General features: G+C 51.7%; 1 protein-coding gene across 1 annotated transcript in view; it reads left to right on the top strand.

The window, feature by feature from the left end:
* Positions 1-19,811, top strand: part of CCDC57 (coiled-coil domain containing 57) — a 104,951-nt gene that overhangs the window by 61,241 nt on the left and 23,899 nt on the right. The window contains exons 17-22 of the mRNA XM_019661855.1: positions 2,951-3,017; positions 3,834-4,032; positions 10,380-10,495; positions 11,358-11,429; positions 14,615-14,740; positions 15,260-15,476. Of these exons, the coding sequence (XP_019517400.1) occupies positions 2,951-3,017; positions 3,834-4,032; positions 10,380-10,495; positions 11,358-11,429; positions 14,615-14,740; positions 15,260-15,476 (797 nt within the window). The remainder of the gene's footprint in view (positions 1-2,950; positions 3,018-3,833; positions 4,033-10,379; positions 10,496-11,357; positions 11,430-14,614; positions 14,741-15,259; positions 15,477-19,811) is intronic.

Genomic DNA, 19,811 nt, shown 5'->3' with positions numbered 1-19,811 from the left:
CAGTGAAGCAACGTCCTCCACAACTAGACTGAAGAACAAAAGGACAGCAACTTGTCTGTTCCCCTTCCCCGATTCCCCAGTGCTGTTCCCTCCTCCAATTCCCCAATAAAATCTTAAAAAAATTTTTTCCCATTTAGAAGTTTTTCCAATTTAAGGAATCCATCATCTGGCCATTGACGAGTAGCATCTCAATAGGGATTCAAACCAATAAGCCTTTTATGGCTTAACCATGGACACAAACGTATCCCCAAAGAGGGTACAAAAAAGAGCAGCCCTTGCAAGACCCAGAAAGCTCGCCCCCAGAGACAGTCGGAAGCAGCACAGACCTTCCTCACGCTGGTGGTCTGGATGTGGGGCGGATATGGTACCCCTGGTCTCCCACAGAACGTGAGGCGCTCCAGCCACAAACACGCTGATTCGTGGCCCCGGGCCAGCACGGCTGCACTGGGATCTCTCCAGCACTAACGGGTGACGACAGTGGAGACGACAAAGGTCCCTAAGGGCTGGGACCCCTCGTGACGCACTCCCTGGGGAGCTGGCAGGGCTGGACAGAGACTGCTGCTTGTGACTTCATGTCTGGGAACCCCAGCCTACCCGACTGGCCACCAGATGCACCCCTGTAAGTGCACCTTCTGGATGGTGGAAGCCAAAGAGCATATGCTCACGGGTCATCGGTCACCAAGCCCTCAGGACACAGATTGAGACAAACGGCGTAAACAGAGATAAACATGACCGGCTCTGGGAGAAGATCTACAAACCCAGAGTGCTCCTTCACCAAACTCACTGGCGTCGCTAGCCCAAGCTTTCACAGATACTTCCTGCTAACCGAAATTTAGAGAAAAAGAAAAAGATTCTTGCCACTTTGGTATCCACCGGAACCTGAAGACAGAGAGAGAGAGCTGGGAGGCCGACAGGGCAGGAGTTCCGGCTTTGCACCATCTGTTGTCACAGGGCCCAGGACCTCAGTGGCCCAGCCAGTGTCCTGCAGACCGCACCAGCCATTGGGGACGGGAAGCCTCTGGATGGTTTAAGGATTAAATTGACCCGAGAAAATTAACAGGAGGAAAAAAAAAACATTTAATTTGTACCTACAGAGGTCTCACAGAAGTGGAACCTAAAGAAATGACCAAAGCAGGCAACTTTTATGCTTTGTAGATAAAGAAACCATACATTTGCGAGGGATCAACAAGACCAAGAAACTTAGGCCTGGTGCTTAATTAGTGAGGACTCGGCACAGAGCCTGTTTACACAGCCCTGCCCCCCCCCTGCCTCCCCGCTGTGGTGCTGAAGACTTTTGTTTCCTGCTTTCAGGGAGACAAACGCGTCCCAGGGTGCTTTGTGCACCAGCTGTTTCTTAAGTAACTTTAATTCAAAACATGCAAAGTGGCATTGTGGACGAAAAGGGGATTCTAGGGATAGAAACCTCACCGGGGACCTGACCACAGACTCCCACCTGGGCGGCACGTGGGGAGGGTGTCCCGCCCCAGACCTGCGAGTTCTTCAGGGAGAGGCTGATTCTTCCTCCCGCAGCCCTGACCGTAACTGTGCATCTAGGTTGCAGGCCTTTGAGATAAGCCGGGACCCCTCCGGAGCAGAGCACACCATCGCTCCTGTGATCCGATCCCCACCTGCCCACTCCCACCCTCAGCCATCTTCCTTCCTTCTCTCTTTAATCGTAAATGCCGCAGAGAAACTTCAAAACTGTCCCTCTACAGAGACTGTGAAATCTTGCTTCCCAGCAACTGTCCTCAGTTTGGGTATAAATACTCATGAAAATACTCTACAGGCTTGGACGTTTCTTACATCGACAGCATGTTTTGGGGTGGCCTGCCCTGAGCCTCGTATCACAGCCATCCACCCACCCTCCCCCATCCAGTAGAGGAGCCCCTGCTGGGTGCCAGGTGCTTGCTACCTCTGCAGTTCCTGCAAGCTAGGCCCCCAGTCCCCCTCCTCCAGGCCGCCCTGGCTGCCGCACAGCGTCACAGAAAGCCTCATCCCCTGCTGACTAAGCTTGCAGCCTTCTCTGAAGGGTAGCAGCGTGACCTCAGCCATAGAACTTCCTATACTTGGTGCCTTTGTTAATGGTGGACTTGGAACTCTTTTCATTTTCTTCTCTGGTGATTCGTCTGAGTGGGTTTCCTGCCTCTTCCTGGATCAGTTTGGTCATTTACATTTTGCTGGAAAGCTCTGCGGGCGTCTCTCCCATGGAGCCCACGTGGGGACCTGTGGCGCTCACACGCACCTTCTCTGGGGCCTCCCCTTCATTTCCTAGGACTTCTGGGTGCGTGGTGATGTGGGGTTGGCTGGACCCGCCCTCCCCCCCTGGCTGTGCACACATAGCTCATGTTTGCAACAGTCCCTGGCAGCGAGAAATTCCCCCCTAAATGCGGTGAAAAACTTTAAAGCCACCTGGACATGGGAAAGTCAAAGGCCCACAGATCTGATGTCGTTCCATTTTAGAACATCTCTAAGGAAGAGGCATTCAAATAGATACAGACAATTAATGGCCTGGGAACTGTTCGCAAAGCATTTGACACGTGCTCAGTAAAGAAGACAGGTGGCTGACACGGGTGTCTCCATACCTCTCCAGGGCACAGGGCAGGGATGGCAAGTCCCGGGGGACATCCACCTAGCGATGAGGGAGTGGTGACACCCAGCTGTCCCTGAGCCTGACAAGGGCAGGTTAAGCCAGCATCAAGTTCAAGTCTCGGGTGAAAGACTCCGGGCCTGGTGTTGAGAACGTGGACATTGGCGAAGCCTGTCAGGACGGCGATTGGGCAGCATCTGTCTGACCCTTAACTGTTCACAACCTTCGAATCAGCAATTCTCCCAGAAATCTATTTAAAAGACTTTCTCACAGATAAGAAAGAGACACGATGATCTTGGCAGCATTGTTGTTACAGTAACAAAGTGACTGGGACTGTCTAAATGTCCTTCCTGGGCCTTGGAGTCCAGACCTGGGAACGCCGCTGGGCTGTGAGGAGCAGTTGACAGCTATCTGCACCCTGCTCAAGCCCGTGCGGTGGGGCCTGGTTTCACCGTTCGGTTCCAGTCCGTGCGGATGATGCTTCAGTCAAACACGATCAGACGGCAGCTCCAGGTTCCTCGGAAGCTCCCATGCTGCTCTCACTGTCTGTATCATTTCATCACAGCCCGGCCTGGCCTGCTGACCACTGCATACTCCGGCCTGACGTGTTCTGTGCAAGATGCAGCCTGCAAAAAAGCATGTTTGAATCAACAAACGTACAAAGGAGGGTGTGTGTCCACGTGTGTGTGACTGTGTGTACATGTGTGACTGCATGTATGTGCATGCGTGCATGCACACGTGTGTGGTTGCATGTGTGTGCATGCTTGTGCAAATGTGAGTGTGGCTGCGTGTGTGACTGCATATGAATGAGTGTGCACACGTGTTTCAGTGGCTGTGTGTGTGACTGCATGTGTGCATGTTTATCCATGTGTGTAAGTGGCTGCATGCGCACACACGGAAGGCTGGAAGGGAGCATATCCATTTCTTGGCGGTTGGGGTGGAGCCGAGTGGAAAGAGAAGGAAGTGTGAGTTTGCTCGACGCACGCACATGTGCATTCGCTGTGCTGTGAGCACACCCACCTACTCTGTGTGTTTCCTTTCAGGAGCCACTGTCCCAGAGCCACGCTGGCGGTCGGACTCTGCTGTCCCACAGTGTTTAGCAGATGCCAAAGGCGTTTGGCAAGACTGGTCTGTCCACATTTTTTTTTGCAGAGATGATTTATCTGGTTGGTAAACTGTGTGGCTGCACTCACTGAGCGCTACAGGGTGACCACCTGTGACAGAGCGTCCTATCATCACTGAACAGCGAGCCAAGCCCCACGCTCCATCTGCAGTGGTTTCTAGGTGCTTCTCTGGCGGCTCCAGCACCGCCAGGCAGGGCAGACCCCAGGGTTCACCAGCACCTGCCCCAAGCTGTGTCCTCACCCGTCTGTCTCTGGAAGAGCCCGTCCCGTGGGAGTGGCGGAGCTGCCCCTCACCGCCCTGGCAGCAGTGCTGCCCGGCAGGTATCCATCCACCACCACTGACCGGCGTCAGGCTCCTGTGCAGGCCCAGGCCTCCAGACGGTGCGTGTGGGCGGCTGGAGGTGCCAGAGCCACCTGGCCCTGTCCCCATCCACATTTCCGTCAGCCCATCACGAGGAAGCACATGGACTGTGGTGCTGGCTCCCGTGGGTGACGTGTGATGTGGCGGCCCCACTCTGAGCTAGAGACCGTCATGCCGCCCGCCGTGGGGTCCAGGCCAAAACCACGGGGAAGCCAGAGCAGGCCTGCCGCACCACCAGGCGGCCACACGGCAGGGGGAGGGCTTCCGCTCGCGTTGTCTCTGTCCCGTCCACGCCTTCCTCTTGCAGACCTCGTTCAGCCAGAATCAGAGAACCCCTGGCGTTTCCGTGGTCTGTGTAAAGTCGGGGCTCCGTAAAGCGTCATGTGCAAGAATCCTAACATCTAACCCTTTTTAAAAAGACTTTTATTTTGAGGGAGTAGTTTTAGATTCACAGCAAAATTGAGGGGAGGTATTAGGGTCACTCTCAGTGTTGTACATCCTGTGGGTTTGGACAAATGTGGAATGACACGTATCCCCCACTACAGCGTCATAGAGGGTCTTTTCACTGCCCTAAAAGTCCTCTGTGCACCCCCCTGTTCATCCCTTCCTCCCCAGCCCTGACAACCCCTGATCTTTTACTGTCTCCTTAGTTTTGTCTGCTCCGGAATGTCCTAGGGTTGACATCACAGGGTATCAGCCTTTGATACCTAACGTTTTTTTTTTCTGATTATAAAAAGGCTGTTTGCTCACTATGAGAAGTATTAATTTATACAGGAAAGCTCAAGTGACTAACTAGAGCCAATCCCAGTTTTGGTGAAGAACCGGGCGCCGCTCTGTCTGTCCACCAGGGTGTGTGCTCACGCTCTCTCGCACACTCACAGTCACCGCACACGCGCATTCGGCCGCCCCACCCCCTCTGACTACTTTCTCCCTGAACGGCCCATTGTGCGCATTTTGAGGTCATTACCATGGCTGGCTCCTTTCGGAGGCGACATTGTACACCGGTGTCATTTGTTCTGCCAGCAGCTCCTCAGTGTCGGGGCACACAGACACCCTCTGTCTATGACACCTTCTCGGTACATCAAAATGTTGAGCGCGTGAAACCACCCTCCAGAGAGAGAGTGCGGCCGTGCGTTGCTCCGGTCATAAATAAAAGTGCCTGTCTGACCACAGCCTCACAAACTAGATATTCGTTAGAGAGTGGTTTTTTTGCCTATCTGCTTAGGTAAAAATATTTCATTGTCTTAATTTGTATTTCTTTGATGTGTGTGCCATTCCTATTTCATGATCATGTCATTTTCCTGCTGAATTTTTTATTCACCTAGAAATGATTTGGTAAAACAGTGAATTAGAATTCCCGCTTCATGTTTTCTAAACGGTGAGCCAGCAGAACCAATGCTGCGTTTAGGCGTGCGTACATACAGAGAAAACATTTATTTACATTTAGCTTCCTACGATTACACATGAACATTGAAGCTCCCTTTGTAAGCGTGCCTGAGAGAAGCAGGGGTCTCAGCCACATTTCTGAACTGGCTGAGACTCCCGCCCTTTGATGTCAGCCCAGCACCTCACCTGAAAGTGACAGGAGGGACCCAAACTGAGATCCGGGTCGCAGCCCACCCTGCAGCAGTTCCTGCAGGGAGAGCCTCTGGGCAGTAAGCTCTTTGTCCTCATAAAATGGTTTTGTTTTGACCACTTTCTAGAATGATGGCTTAGCTGGAAATTGTCGAGGCAGAGGCAAGAATGTCCAAACCCGTAGAGAATTTTTATAAAAATGCATTTGAGCCGAACAGAGGATACACCTGGAAGCAAAAGCTAAATGCTTCCTAGAAATGGCAGTTTGCAGCTTGTCTTACGCCTTGGAGTTAAGCGGGGAGTGGAAGGAAGATTCCTTGGAGGGGTTACTGGAGAGTTAACAGGCGCTGCCCTCCTGAGGGGGCTGTATCTTGAGGAGGAGGGTCCGAAAGGCGCATTGCAGAGGCCTGTGTGTGAGCCTGTGTCCACCGGAGGCCGGCAGAGTCACAGGCCCCGGCATCTGTGATCCATCCCCTGGGAGGTTCCTTTCCACAGAGCCCCGTTTTCGTCCACAAAAGAAAACTCGGTGTTGGCGTTTTCTTACAACTTTGTAAAGAGACCTGTGCTCCTCTTACCTCGGAGAAGCCAGGCGGGCTGAGGGCTTTGCGGGCGGGCGGGGCCCGCGCCCATCTCTGTGGGGCCTGCCCTCCGGCTGCCGTCACACGGTGCCCCTGTCCCCCCTCCCCCCGCCCTGTTCCCCAGGGTGGTGCTTTGCTGTAACTTATCCAGCTCCAGAATCAGTATGGTTTTTAAGTCTTATGACTTGCGATTATTTTTCCCATTGTTAAAATCTCAACCATTGTTTCTTTAAATGCCTTAGATACTCCCCTTTCCATTTCTTTCCAATCTCTTCTGGAGATCTCACCGGGCACTGGGACGTGCTTCTGAAGGCCTGAGAGGCACTTCTCTGCCTCCGCCCCCTCCAGCGGTCCCCTCAGGGGCAGCCGAGCCAGTGGGTGGGCCTTCAGTTACCTGCGCATTCCAGTTCATCTCTATTCATCCTCTCCCAGGGCTTACTTTATTGTTCTGTTCAGGGTTTCTTTAACATTTATTCTTTCTTGTTCAGTAAAACGTTTAAGGTGTGAATTTTCCACCCGAGTTTCACTTTGGCCCCGTCCCAGAAGTGTTGCGATAATGTTACCGGGTGTGATTAGCTTCTAGATGTTCTGCGGTTTGGGATTCAAGGTTACTCTTTCACTCAAGCGTTTTTTAGGAGGGTTTCCACATTTCTGTAGTTGTTTTTAAGCCTGTGCTGAATTCTACTTTTGATTCTGCTCTATCAAGCAGCCTTCTTATACGTACTTATTAACGTTCTTTCTAAAGGTATTACTGCTTGTTAGCTTGAACTGCTGAGAAGCATGGCTGTATTAAAACCGCCGCGGCCCTGCACCTCTGTCCACGGCTCCTGTGCCCCTCACCGTGGGGTCGTGTCGATTCTCAGACCCTGTCATTTAGAGCAGAAATGTGCCTGACAGTTACTGCTCCTCTTGGCGCCTATGACGCAGCTCCTGTCTGATGTATGATCATGTTTAGCAATATTTCTTTAGCCAGATAATTGCCAGAAACAGGTAAAACGTGGCTCTCGCACAGGTATGAAAATGAGCACGTGTTTAGGATTGTCTTCCCTCACCAGACAGTGAGGGGACCAGTCAGACGTCACAACCAGTTCCAAAGAAAAGTCAGAAAAGCACAAATTTATATGGAGTAAAGGAATGAATTGCAGAGGCAGATGGGGGCAGAACTGGTTCTCCTGGGGGTGGGGGTGGGGGTGCAGGTGGAGGCGGCTGTCCAGGCCTGTGAAGCACCGGAGGCCTGACAGCTCCAGGGTGTGCTGTGGGCGAGGCTGCCATTTTCCCTGCAGTTTCTCTGCTTTTGATAAAGAATAATTGCAAAGAAAGATTAGTCTTGATCCCAAAACAAGTCTGGCCTCCTTGGCCTGATGACTTCCTCGGGCGCCCTCAGGGCGTTCACTGGCCGTTCCTTGCTGGCCCTCTTGAAATTGCTCTGCTAAGAGTTCCCATCTGGGTTCCAGATGGGAGATTTAACAGGTTCTTTGTTGTCCTGAAGCTGGGAGCCCCGGACTCACCAGGTTTCATGAGCAAATTCCTATTTCCTCTCGAGGTTTTCCAGATATTCTGAGGTTCTTGGACCTGCCAGGATGTGAACCTCCTGACACTGTGCCTGGCAGTTTCCCTGGCAAGGTGACAACCACAAGCTCTTCACAAGTGCTAGGTCCCCTCAGTCAAACACGCGTCACTCTCTAATCTGGCCTCCCAGGCCTGGCCTTGGTTGCATAATCGCTGTTTCCAGTCAAGTCCTGGTGAAAACAGGCCAGATTGTCCCTGAGCCCGGGCACATGATCTTACTGCCCGGAAAGTAAGTGCCCCGCAAGAGCTTCCTCGCTCTGCAGGGCTGGGGGGGAGGGGGGGAGTGAGGTGCCACTCAGAAACGCTTCCTTTCTTCTGATTGTGCAATAGACCAACACCTAAGACAGTTGCCGTCAGCACTCATCGGCCCCTCCAGTCCCAAGGGGTGGGTCCTGTTCTGTTTGGTCTGGTCCCCAGGTCTCGACAGTCCCGTGTCTTTCTCCACTACCTTTCTGGAAACCCTGACGCAGGCACTAGCCGGGCCCCCGGCGCTGCTCCGCAGACGCGAGCAACCGGCAGGACCGCGGAGGCCACACAGATGGTCTGTCTGCTCACGTGAGAGGCACTTCAGAGCAAACAGAGGCACTGTAACTGCAGGGAGCCTTAGCGCACTCCTGCGTGCGGGAGCTTTGGGTTTTTTATATAATCAAACATAATAAAGACAACATGAAGGGAAGAAAATGATCCTGCTGAGATCCAGAACCTTTGTCGCCTGGGCAGGTTACACAGACAGCAAAGAGCAAGTCTCCATAGTGCAGGTGAGAGCAACACAGCAAACTGAGCAGACTTTCTAAGCTGTTAACACATTCCATTGCTTTTCTTAAAACTGGCATTCTTTTCTTAAGTTTGGTAAAATACACATAACATAGACTTTGCCACTTAAACCATGTTAAAGTGTCCAGTTCAGTGTCGTTAATGACGTTTGCAGTGTTGTATGACCTTCGCCACAATCTGGCTCTGGAACATTTTCATCCCCAAGGAAGCCCCTGCTCAGCAGTCACCCCCTGCCCCAGTCTCTGGTGACCAGCGTCCGCTTTGCCTCCGGCTATGCCCGTTGTGGGCATTTTATGCACGAGGAGCCCCACGCTGTGTGATGTGTTTTCGAGGTGTGACATTGTAGCGTGTGTCAGAGCCGAGGCTGTTCCCAGTGTGGCCGGCCCGTCCACCACCCATGATGGCCGTCTGGCTTGGCGACTGTGAACACAGCTGCTGGGAACATTCACAGGAAGTCTGCGTTTGAACCTGTTTCCCGGTTTCCTGGGTCTGTCCCTCGGAGTAACCTGCCGGTTCAAAGGGCCACTCTGTGTGACGCTCCAAGGCCAGCGTCCACGGCGGCCACACCAGCTCACGTCCCATGGGCGGAGTGGGAGGGCTGTCATCTCCACATCCCTGGCCACACTTACTTTCTGTCTTAGTGATGCTAGCCGTCCCGGTGGCTGTGAAGTGGTGTCTCCCTGTGGCTTTGACGTGACCAACGATGCTGAGCGTCTTTTCATGGGCTTGATGGCTGTTTATGCACCTTCTGATTCATAGCTTTTAAACTCAGCTGTTGTAAACTGAGTAAAATGAAGTTATTTCCAAATTCTATCCCTCCTATGTCTTTTAATTGCCTGGGGAAAACCCGCTGTTACTTTAGGGCCACGTGAGGAGGTCCATGGTGGCAGAACCCACTTCTGAGGCGCTCAGATGTCCATCACACGCATGTGTCCATGTCACTGTCTTCAGATGAATGGAGGCGCCCGCTTTTAGAAAGTTTCCATGTTGCAGTGTCCAGTCCGGTAAATATCAATAGGTACAACCCACAAAGAGCCACTGGGTCGGCGGGAAGTGTGTGTGTAAGCGAACCGATTCGTTACTGAGAACTGTTACTCAGCCATGAAGGTGTCTTGCCGTCTGTCAGCCTAAAGACCAATCTCCAGGCTTTTTGGTAACGTGACCCTGGTGAGTTCATGACTGGACTCTCTGGTTGCCTACACTGTTTCTGAGAAAAAATGCCGAGACTTGCTCACATGTACCGTCGCTTGGTGTCCACAGGGGGCTGACTTCAGGCACCCCCCAGGTATCCTTGGGTGCGTGAGCCCAGCCGTCGACCATCCACATCACAGATGGGGAACAGCCGGGGCGAATAGCCGCATGGACAGCTGGGAGGACAGCTGGGAGGACAACTGGGTGGACAGCAGGGGCAGACAGCAGGGGCGGACAGACGGGATGGACAGCTGGGTGGACAGCTGGGTGGACAGCTGCGGTGGACAGCCAACTGCAGATTTACACTAGGCTTCCATTTTTCTCTGCCACGAGGGTGTGGCGTCAGGTCTGTTGATGAAGGAATCCATCCCGCCCCTTTGAGAAGCTGTGTAAGGACACGTGGCTGTCAAAAGTTGTCTGTGTGTGTCATGCGCTCTGCTGGACTGCTGTGTGCTAGTGCACGCACACCCTTCACAGTTGTCCACCCCGAGCTCACTGGGACAAAAATGACTTTGGTTCTCAAGAGGGACAAGCTGTTCCTGAGTGTCTGTAGGGGCACGAGAGACATCGGAAGGGACGTGCACACGCAGAACAAGCCCTTTCCCTCATCTTGTTTCCAGGGCAACCACATCATCCCCTGCCCGGCCGCAAGGCCCGCAGCCCAGGCGTGGGGACCCAGGCCCCTTCGGATTACAGCCTGCCTTTGGGACAGCTGCAGCGCCCCTGCACGGCTCAGGTAACATTCCTTCATCTAAGAAATGTATTTTAATAGCTTTTGACTAATTGCTGAAGTATCGCATGTTCATTACAGAAACTTCAAAATACAGTCCACACAATTTTAAAAGCCTCCAATTTTCAGCACCCAAATGTAGTTACCAGTACCATTCTGTTTCTGCTGGTTTTTAAATTACAAATTATGTCAGACATATGTTCGACTATAGCTTTACCCACCTGGCTGTTCTTTTTTGAAGTATTCACCAATATGGTAGGTTAAAATTTTGCATTGTTTAAAAATTTCTTTTATCCTTAGTGGCAATAAAGTTTTTAATCTATTTTAATCAGCCATATTTATTCTTTGCTCATTTTTCTACTGGTGTGTTTGTATTTTTCTTGTTAGTTTGTAAGAGTTCTTTCTAGATAAAGGAAATTGTTACTTGTCTGTTCTAAGTCTTTCTCAAGCTTGTTCATTTGCCTTTTAATTTTTAATTTTTCTTAAATCCACAGACAACTTATTATTATTTTTTTAATATAATGAATTCTTGTCTGTTATAACGGTTTATTTTGCTTTTTGGCTTAAAGGGTTTTTCTCTATTCTGAGTTTAGATTAATAGTCACTCATTTTCCAATGTTGTTCTATTTTACTAATTGTCACAATACCTTTTTCCTCACTGATTTTGAGTTGACAGTTTTATCAAGTGCTAAAAATTGATACTCTTGCTTATGTTTTTTTTAATTAACTTTTTATTTTGAATTTCAAATTTATACAATGTTGCAAGAATAGCATAGAACCCTTCACCTAAACCCACCAGTTGTTCACTTATTGTTACATTTGCTTTGTCTTCTTTCTCTTCACTCCCTCTGCCTCCCCCACATTTTAGATGGAGAGAGAGGGAGCGATGACCGACAGACAGAGAGGGAGACAAACATCTCTTTTCCTGGGCCAGCTCAGAGTAAGTTGCAGACATGGAGCTCCTTTATGTCTGAAAACAAGTGCACCCCTGACATATCAACAGTTACAGTAAATTACCAAAGTCAGGAAACAGCGTTAATACAGCTCTAGAATTTAATACATGGTCCATGTTCACATTTTGCCAGTCGCCCCTTTTTAGCCGTTCTCTGCTAAGCAGCCAGTCCACAACCTCCGTCAATCCAGTGCTTGTATGTGTGGGTGTGTGTGTGTGCACATGAGCATTGTGCACATGTGTGGATGTGGATGTGTGTATGCATATGTACATAAGAAGGTGTGACAATTAAGTTCGCAAACTCATCCTAGAAAAGTGCTACCTACCTCATTGCTGAATATCACACAGTCACCTTCGAAGTACTCCCCTTGGGAAGCTATGCACCAACGCCAGCGCCTAGTCCACCCTTCAAAGCAATTTTGGAACTCTTTCTGGAATGTCCATCAGAGCTGTCATCGTATTACTCTTAATGTCCTGAATGTCACCAAAATGTCTTCCTTTCAATATTTTCTTTATCTTCAGGTAAAGAAAGAAGTTATTGAGGACCAGATCAGGTGGGTAGGGAGGGTGTGCCAATACAGTTAAGTTCACTGGCTAAAAACTCCTTCCCAGACAGTGCTGTGTGAGCTGGTGCATTGTTGTGATGCAAGAGCCATAAATTGTTGACGAAAAGCTCAGGTTGTCTAACTTTTTCACGCAGACTTTTTCAGCACTTCCAAATAGTCAACTTGCTTAACTGGTTGTCCAGTTGGTACAAATTCATGATGAATAATCCCTGTGATATCAAAAAAGGTTATATAACATTGTTGCAACAAGTTTGCAAATTTTATTGTCAGACCTTGTATGTGTATGAGTGTGAGCGTGTGTGTATGCACATGTGTGGGTACCTTGTATGCAGTGTGCCTGTGTGTCCTTCAACCAGAACGGGTGGTCCGCCCTCCCTGGCTTCCAGGGCACTAACAGCCGGAGAAGCCGGCGGTGGGCCGTGGTCTCTGGGGCTGACGCTGCAGGACTGTAGGGCTTGTGCTGGGCGTTGATTTTCTGCAGCGTTCCAGGCAGCCGTGCATCTGCTTTAAATGACAGAGTGTTGTCATGTTTTTCAAATTACGTTACAAATATATGTAACGAGTTTGCCCTTGTTTCTGTTTCTTTACCAAATTCCCTTGGCTCTTCTCTCTCATTTAATCTTTACTGGGTGGATACTCGTATTTATGCACTGACTTTTAAATAAATATTTTAGACTCCAAAGAAGATCCAGAGAACCCCTGTGTGAATACCATCTGACCTACTAAGTAAACGTTAGAACGGCAAAATCCCTGTAGGGCTCTGCCCATCCCCCCGCATTCAGACTGCCTGAAGCTGGTGTGTCCTGAGCAGATGGCTGAAAAGCCATGTAAGGCGTATCTGGCTGTGCACACACCTTTCTGCCCACCTGCTTTCTTTCACCATAATGTGTCTGAGCCATGTCTGTGCCGACACAGGTCGTCCTAGTTCAGGGATTGGCAGACTTTGTCTGCAGAGGGCCAGGCAGCAACTGTGCTCACCCTTAAGGGCCGTGCAGTCCTTGTTGCGACATGTCCAGTCGCATCTAGCCTGAATGCGGCCACCGGCGGAACATGACCAGATGGGCGCGGATGCACCGGTGAACTTCATGGGCCTTGACATTTTAATTTCTTACAATTTTCGTGTTTTGAAGTATTTTTCTTTTGATTTTTCCAACTGTTTAAAAATGTAAAGACTTTCAGCTCCTGGGCTGCACAAGCAGTGGGAGCTGTGGTTTGCCAGCCCTGGCCTCTACACTCCATTGTCCACTCTGTCCATGGTGTGGCGAGGCCGGCGTCTGTCCAGTCTTCTACAGGACATTTCAGTCGCTTACCAGGATTTTGCTATGAACGTTGTTACAGACGACGCTCTGTGCGGAAGTGTCTCTAGGGCATCTTTCTAAGACGTGGTCAGGTGACAGGCTGACATGACTGGACCAGGCTTTACCACCACAGACAATGCTGAATACTATTCTAAGTCCTTCAAGCTAACACTTTCTAACCAGGGCAGCTCTCAGGAACATGGCAGACTTTTCTGGAATGATTTTATCTGCCAGCTCTGCGGAACTAACTGACGCTAATACACGCACCCGTGGTCTCCTGGGTTCTGGACGCTGACAGACGCCTGCTCAGCGGTGAGGGCCCACCCCGCCCCTCAGGTCACACACCTGCTGCCTGGCCAGGATGCCCTGTAGCCCAGAGGCCGGTGGCCGGCACCCCCATTGGGTCCTGGCTCAGAGACGCCCTCCACATTGTATGTTCAGTAGAATGTCTACTGTAGGTTTTTGTAGTATGTTGAACCACACAAGATTGCCATTTTAGTGGGTCAAAAGTGGTCTAATATCAGTAGTTTCATATTTGGACCTTAGTTAAGCCTATTGCAGACCCCTCGTCAGTTTAAACAAGTTCTTCCTTCTCCTGCTTTGCTGAGATAGTGCCCAGGATGAGTGCTGAGCCTGTGTGGGGACCTGGCTCCTGTGGGTGGGACGTCAGCTGCCCGAGGCCACGCTCTGGTTAAGTGCGTCACACTGCCAGGTCCTCGCAGGGGGGGCATGTGCCCCCTGAGCGTGGGTGGTGTGCTTCTGCCTCGAGGGGCTTCCTCACTTTTCTGTTCTTCATGAGTACTTAAATACGACTGGACACCTCCACCCTCATGGATCAGACCTGTGCCTTGGGATGCCTGTGCGGTTTCAAGGAATATGGGGGCTTATAGACTTGATGCTAATCTTTATCTGTTGGACGTGTTGCAGGCAGTCTCCCAGTGTATAGTTTGTCTTTTCAGTTTATTTGAAATGGATGGAAATAAAAGCGAGACAGAGGGCCCATTACGCCGCGAGGTGACATGAGTTCTGAGCTGCTGTTAGCGAGGCAGGAGTGGCCACAAGCTCCGCTGGGCAGGGGGCCCGTGGGCAAGGGCCGGAGCCGGCCTGAGAAGTGCGGCTGGGTGGGGCTAAGTTCGTCCCAGCCGGTGGACCGAGTATGTCCCTCCCTTTTGGCTCGTCACCAAGCGGACTGATGTCCCAGTACCAGCAACTTTGGGAAAGTGTTTCTTCTCATCTTGAGGGAGGACTCAGCAACATGCCCAGTGGATGAGCCACGACACTGAATTCCTTATTTAAATGTTCGTGGCAGGACCCGAACACCAAGGAGGAACGTTTCCGCGAAAGCTCAGGGAAGATCCAGCCCCACGTGGCTCAGACAGTCCGCAGAATCGATACTCGGGGAGGCTGTGCAGCGGGCGAGGCGGGGCCAGGGCAGGTAAGGCGGACCAGAGCGGGTACAGAGTGGGGTACGGGGTGGGGGGGGGCCGGTGGGACCTGGGCTGTACCGTAGTGCTGGGTGTTTATGCTGCGTCTCAGCGTGGGGACCACCCTCGGGAATGCAGTGCTTGGTGTCACAGGAGAAGGCCAGTGCCCTGAGTGTCATCTCGGTTGCCGGGCCTGCGTGGAGGGTGACAGTGCTGAGAGCATTAGTGGAAGGGTTCAGCCGGGCGATGGGGTGGTGGTGGGATCCAGGCCCCACGGTGGCCCTTCTTCGTCCTGCTGCGGAGACGGGCCTTGTGCTCCTGCCCGTCCCCCCAGACCCCTACGCGTCCTGACAGCCTTGCCTCTGCCATCCCTGCACTGAGCCCCAACCCAGCTAGTGGCGCTCCGCCAGCCCTGGTCATGCCCGCGGCCTGCCTCCAGCGGCACCACAGAGGCCTGTCACCTACCCAGAAGAGGGGATGGCGTCCTGTGGTTGCCTCTAGGATAACGCTATCATTTCTAACTTTTACAGAAGCCACACAAGGTCTCTACAGGGACTTGCAAATCAAGTCGTCAAAAAGAAAACCAGTCCCCAAAGCCACACCAGGCTCAAGAATTCCACCAGGACAATGGCCGCCACACCCAAAGGTCCTCATCACTTGCCAGCAGTTCCCTCCAGGACACGTGGAAGTTATTGGACCTGGGCTCCAGCCCTTCAGGCCTCACCTCCCAGGATGACGCAACTCCAGGTAGGTGAGCGTGTGCGTTCCTGGGCCGCTGCTGCCAGGCTCCCAGTGGCACTCCTCCGCCTTTTGAAGCTCCTGCACTTTGGGCCCGTCACCTCCCTCCTGTGGCATGGTTCTGAGCACCCCCGCATGCTGTGTGCAGACCCAAGGACAGAGCCCGGCTTCTCTAGCGTAGCGTCCAGCTGATGACTGTGTCGTATCTACTCAGAGTGGGGCCCACAGGATGGGAGCATCATTTCCACGAGAATCAGGCAGGCCCATTTCAAGGGCCCCTTTGTGGAGGCTGCATGAGGCCATGACGTAGCAGGAAGGGCGGGGGGAGGGGACGCTGTTGGAGAGGCGCAGACTTGGCACCGTCGGGTCAGTGCAGACAGTGCCTCACTCAGGTCTCTCAGCCACACACGCCTGCTAGCCACGTCCACCACATCCACGGGCCAGCGTTTGTCCCAGCACCTGCTCACCGATGGACATTTAGGCCATTTCCGGCTTGTCACAGTCATGTCACCGTAATGTCACAGTAAGTAGCTGCATGGGCACTGCAGCACACGTGTAACAGGACACATGGAAGTCCCAAAGGGGCTGCTTCCTCAGAAGTGTCACCATTTCTAGTGTGGAAACACAGTCAGCTGGATCCTTGGGGACCGTGCCAGCTCACACCGAAAGCCTCCCAGCACAGGACCCGCCGACGGGACAGCCTTGGTCCCCAGGCGGCCATGTCATTTCAGCTCCACTCCTCCTATGAGGCCGTTGTGCACATGCTCCGTCAGTTCTCTGCCGGTGTCTGTCTATAATACGGGCTTTAGTATCCTACTGATTCGTAGGAGCTCGTCATAAATCATGGAAATGAGACTTTTTCTGAGCCGCGAATTGCAGATGTTTTCCCACCGTTTTTCATTGGCTTTTTTTGGGGGTTTGCTTATGGTGGTTTTTATCATGCACATGTGTTTTTGTTTTTTTTTAATGTAGTTAAATTAACAACCTTGTTTTTAACCCTTCCCGGGCTTTGTGCTGTACTTAGGCCTTTTCCACTTTGAGATTAGAGATTATTTTTCCAGGATGTCTTCTAACGCAGTATGGCTTCACTTTTTTACATTTATGTCCGTGGTCTAGTTGGAATTTGCCATGGTGTATGTTGGAGGTAGGAACCAGTTTCCCCAGATGGCCGTTGAGATGTCCTACAGCAGCTGCTGAGGCACCGTGCTTCCCCGCCCCCTTTGTTTGACATCCCACCGTAATGCTACGTCTTCCGGGTATATCTGAGTCTGACCCCCATCATCTATGGTGTCCCACTGTCTGTCGGTCGGCTCACGTGCGGTACGTGGTGTCTGAGTGGCTTTGGCTTCTGGGGCCTTCTCAGGCCTGGCTGACCTGCGTCCCCTCTTCACGCGTGTTCCTCAGAGTGCCCGAGTTCTCCTCATTCACTGATTTCCCCATAGCCTGTAGGCCCCGCTTGCCTCGTGCCCCCACTGCCACTGGCTTTCTGAAGTTCCTCACGCCTGTTCTCAGACTCAGGAAGAGACGACGCCGTGTTGGTCTGCGTCCCTTCCCCACTGTGCTGATTTAGCCTTTAGCCCTGGACTGTCTGTGTCAGTGTCCCGTGGATCCGCCAGCTAAAGCACGCTCGCTGCTGTGCTCACACGTGCCCCGTGCCCTGTCCCCCGAGCTCTGTTTGCTCTGTGGCCTGGAATCCGTGTGGCCACCGCTTCTGCACCGTTTTCGTTTGCATGTTTCGTGTTTTTCATCGGCTCTCCCAGGAGCTTTTTGGGGGGCGTTCACTGCCATTCGTTTGCTTGTCTCCTCCCCTTTTATTTTTTTATTTTTTTATTTTTTATTTTTTTTAGCTGAGCCATCCTGCTACCTGTTGGCAGCTCAGCGGCTGCTCAGCTCGGGCTGGACTCGAACCGCTGTTGCTCAGAGCTCAAACTCTTGAGCGAGCTCTTAACCAACTGAGCCACTCGGCCGGCCCCTCCTCCCCTTTTATCTTATGGCTCTTTGGTCCCTTCATCCCCCTCATCTTGTCAAGATGCAAATTTCTCCTTGACCAGGTGTCTGTGGGAAATTTGTAGGAAAGGAGGCAGGGCCGCTTCTCCAGTCCAGCAGCAGAGTTTTCTTGTGTCTGGTGTTTCAGGAAGTTCAGCCTTTACTTCTGTCGCCTGTGAAAGTCGGTGCCTGTGAGGCCCCACCAGAGCCCAGCACCCTGCAGTGCGACCTCTGCCCCCACGGGCCTGTGCAGGTCCTGTTTTCCAGCCCCTCAGGTATGCCCCTCACCTCTGAAAGCGGAGCCCTCCAGCTGCCTGTCCAAACGCCTGTACTGGCCCCCCTGCCAAATTCCCACTGCCTTGGGCAGAACTACCATTTCTCACATCTGGGTTTTAGCTCTTTGTCTGAATGAAAAAAAACAAACAAAAAACTGGGGGCAAGATTTAAAGGAAGCACAGGAAACATGGGCGCTTTCTGATGCCTTCGTCAGGTTAGGGACCTCCTTGTCCCCTGGTCAGAGTGCCCTCCGGCCACAGCGCTGACCCCCCAGCGGGGACCCTGCCTGTCTGCTGTCATTCCCTCCTCCTGCTTCAGGACTCAGCTCATGTTTTTATGTTTTTCTCTAAATTATTTGGAGTTTTTAAAGTCCCAAGTCATGAGATTTTTTCCTTTTTTCACTGTCTTTTGGTTAGCGATTTCTCATAGTTTTACATTTGGGGCAGAAAATAAAATCACCATGATGTGAATCCTTCTGAGAGAGTGGGAGCCGCGCCTGCATGTGACCCGTCACCATGTGGAGGCGTGTCCTTAGGTGTGTGTGTTAGGCTGTTGCTGGAACCTCTGTGTCACGCCCCCGCTGGCCCTCATGTTGTGTTTCGCCAAGAAACCTGTTTTGTCTGACACCCGGAGGCCACCTCAGTCCCGTGGGCTGATACTCTGTTGGCTTTCTGTGTCCTTTCATTTCAGCCTCTGCAGCCTCCGGCTGGTGCGCCTGACGGCCCTTGAAAGCACAGCACCCTGGCTTCCTTTCCCTGTGTCGTGGTCGGACCCTGTGTTTTTGTCTGGGGGTTTCATACATTTGCATTTACTGCGATGTTCTCACAGTAGAGCTTTCTCTGACGTCTTGTTTTGTGCTTTCTATTTGGCATGCTTTAAATTCTTTGAAACGTTTTCTCCGGCCTCTCATTGGGTAGATTACATTTTCCATTCCCTTCTGCCTGTTTTTAAGTTGCAGTCCGTTTTCACCCCTAAATTATGAAGACCCGACTTACTTGCATTTCACGCACCCATTTCTTGCTTATCCGCATCTGTAATGAGGGCCTTAGCTGCTGGGCCGGGTGGCTGTGTTTCAGACAAAAGTAAATTTAACTAAGTTCTTTGAGTTTATCTTTGTTTTTCAAGCCTCTGCTCGTAGCCTCTTGGGTATGTATTTCTTCTTTTAAGATAAATTTAAAAGAAAATTTTATATAGGAAGCTTTTTGAGGCCTTGTCTGTGAGAGCATTTTCATTTTTGCCTCACTTGGATATACTTTCGTTAAGTATAAAACTGTAGTCCTCCATTTCTCGCCGTGTGTCAGGTAACTACCTGGACCGGCACTGGCACTGGCACTGAAAACAGCTAACATGCTGAATAAAACACGAAAGCCATACTTGTGAGACATCAGGAAACGGCAGGAGGCTCAGGACGTCTCAAGCTAGAGCCTGTGTGAGGGGGGCTCCGTGAGGCAGGCAGGCTGAGCGCTGAGGCTGACTTTCAGCCACGGACTTTGTCAAACAGGGTGAGCTTGATAATGGGCACACGTCACAGGGCTCAGAAAACAGGTGACAAGACCCAGGGCCCACCCAAGGTGGGAGTGCGATGGGGGCCCCACTCCTATGAAGCTGGGACTGGGAAGGACAGCACTTCAGTGTGAAGGTGGACCACACCCCCCACCCCTACCTTCCCCCCCCCCGCATCCCCCACCGGGGCTGTCAGAAAGACTGTGGACACAGCCTCAGGACATGGTAGCCACTTATAATCTGTCCTTGCCATTAGCCCTCATGTGGTTTGCCCCAGTTAAGACTCTGGGGAGGTCTGAGAATTTTATCCTGGAGTCATTCTGACCTGGTGGAGTCCCCAGGAGCTAGACAAGAGCAAATGCAGGCCATTTCGGGGGGTCCACCTTTGTTCCAGGCCGTGAAAAATTCCTGCAAATCAGATTCCAATTAAAAAGAAGACCCCAGGGCCGGCCGAGTGGTGCGTTGGTTAAGAGCTGTTTTGGGAGGCCAGAGGGCCCCTGTTCGGATCCCACATATGAGGGCCAGTGACACTGCCCTCTACAGCTAAGATGCTGAACAACAGCTCAACCTGGAGCTGGG

The sequence above is a fragment of the Hipposideros armiger genome, unplaced genomic scaffold (assembly GCF_001890085.2).
Source record: "Hipposideros armiger isolate ML-2016 unplaced genomic scaffold, ASM189008v1 scaffold_362, whole genome shotgun sequence".
Lineage (NCBI taxonomy): Eukaryota > Metazoa > Chordata > Mammalia > Chiroptera > Hipposideridae > Hipposideros > Hipposideros armiger.
This window is presented reverse-complemented; position numbering and strand designations above follow the sequence as displayed.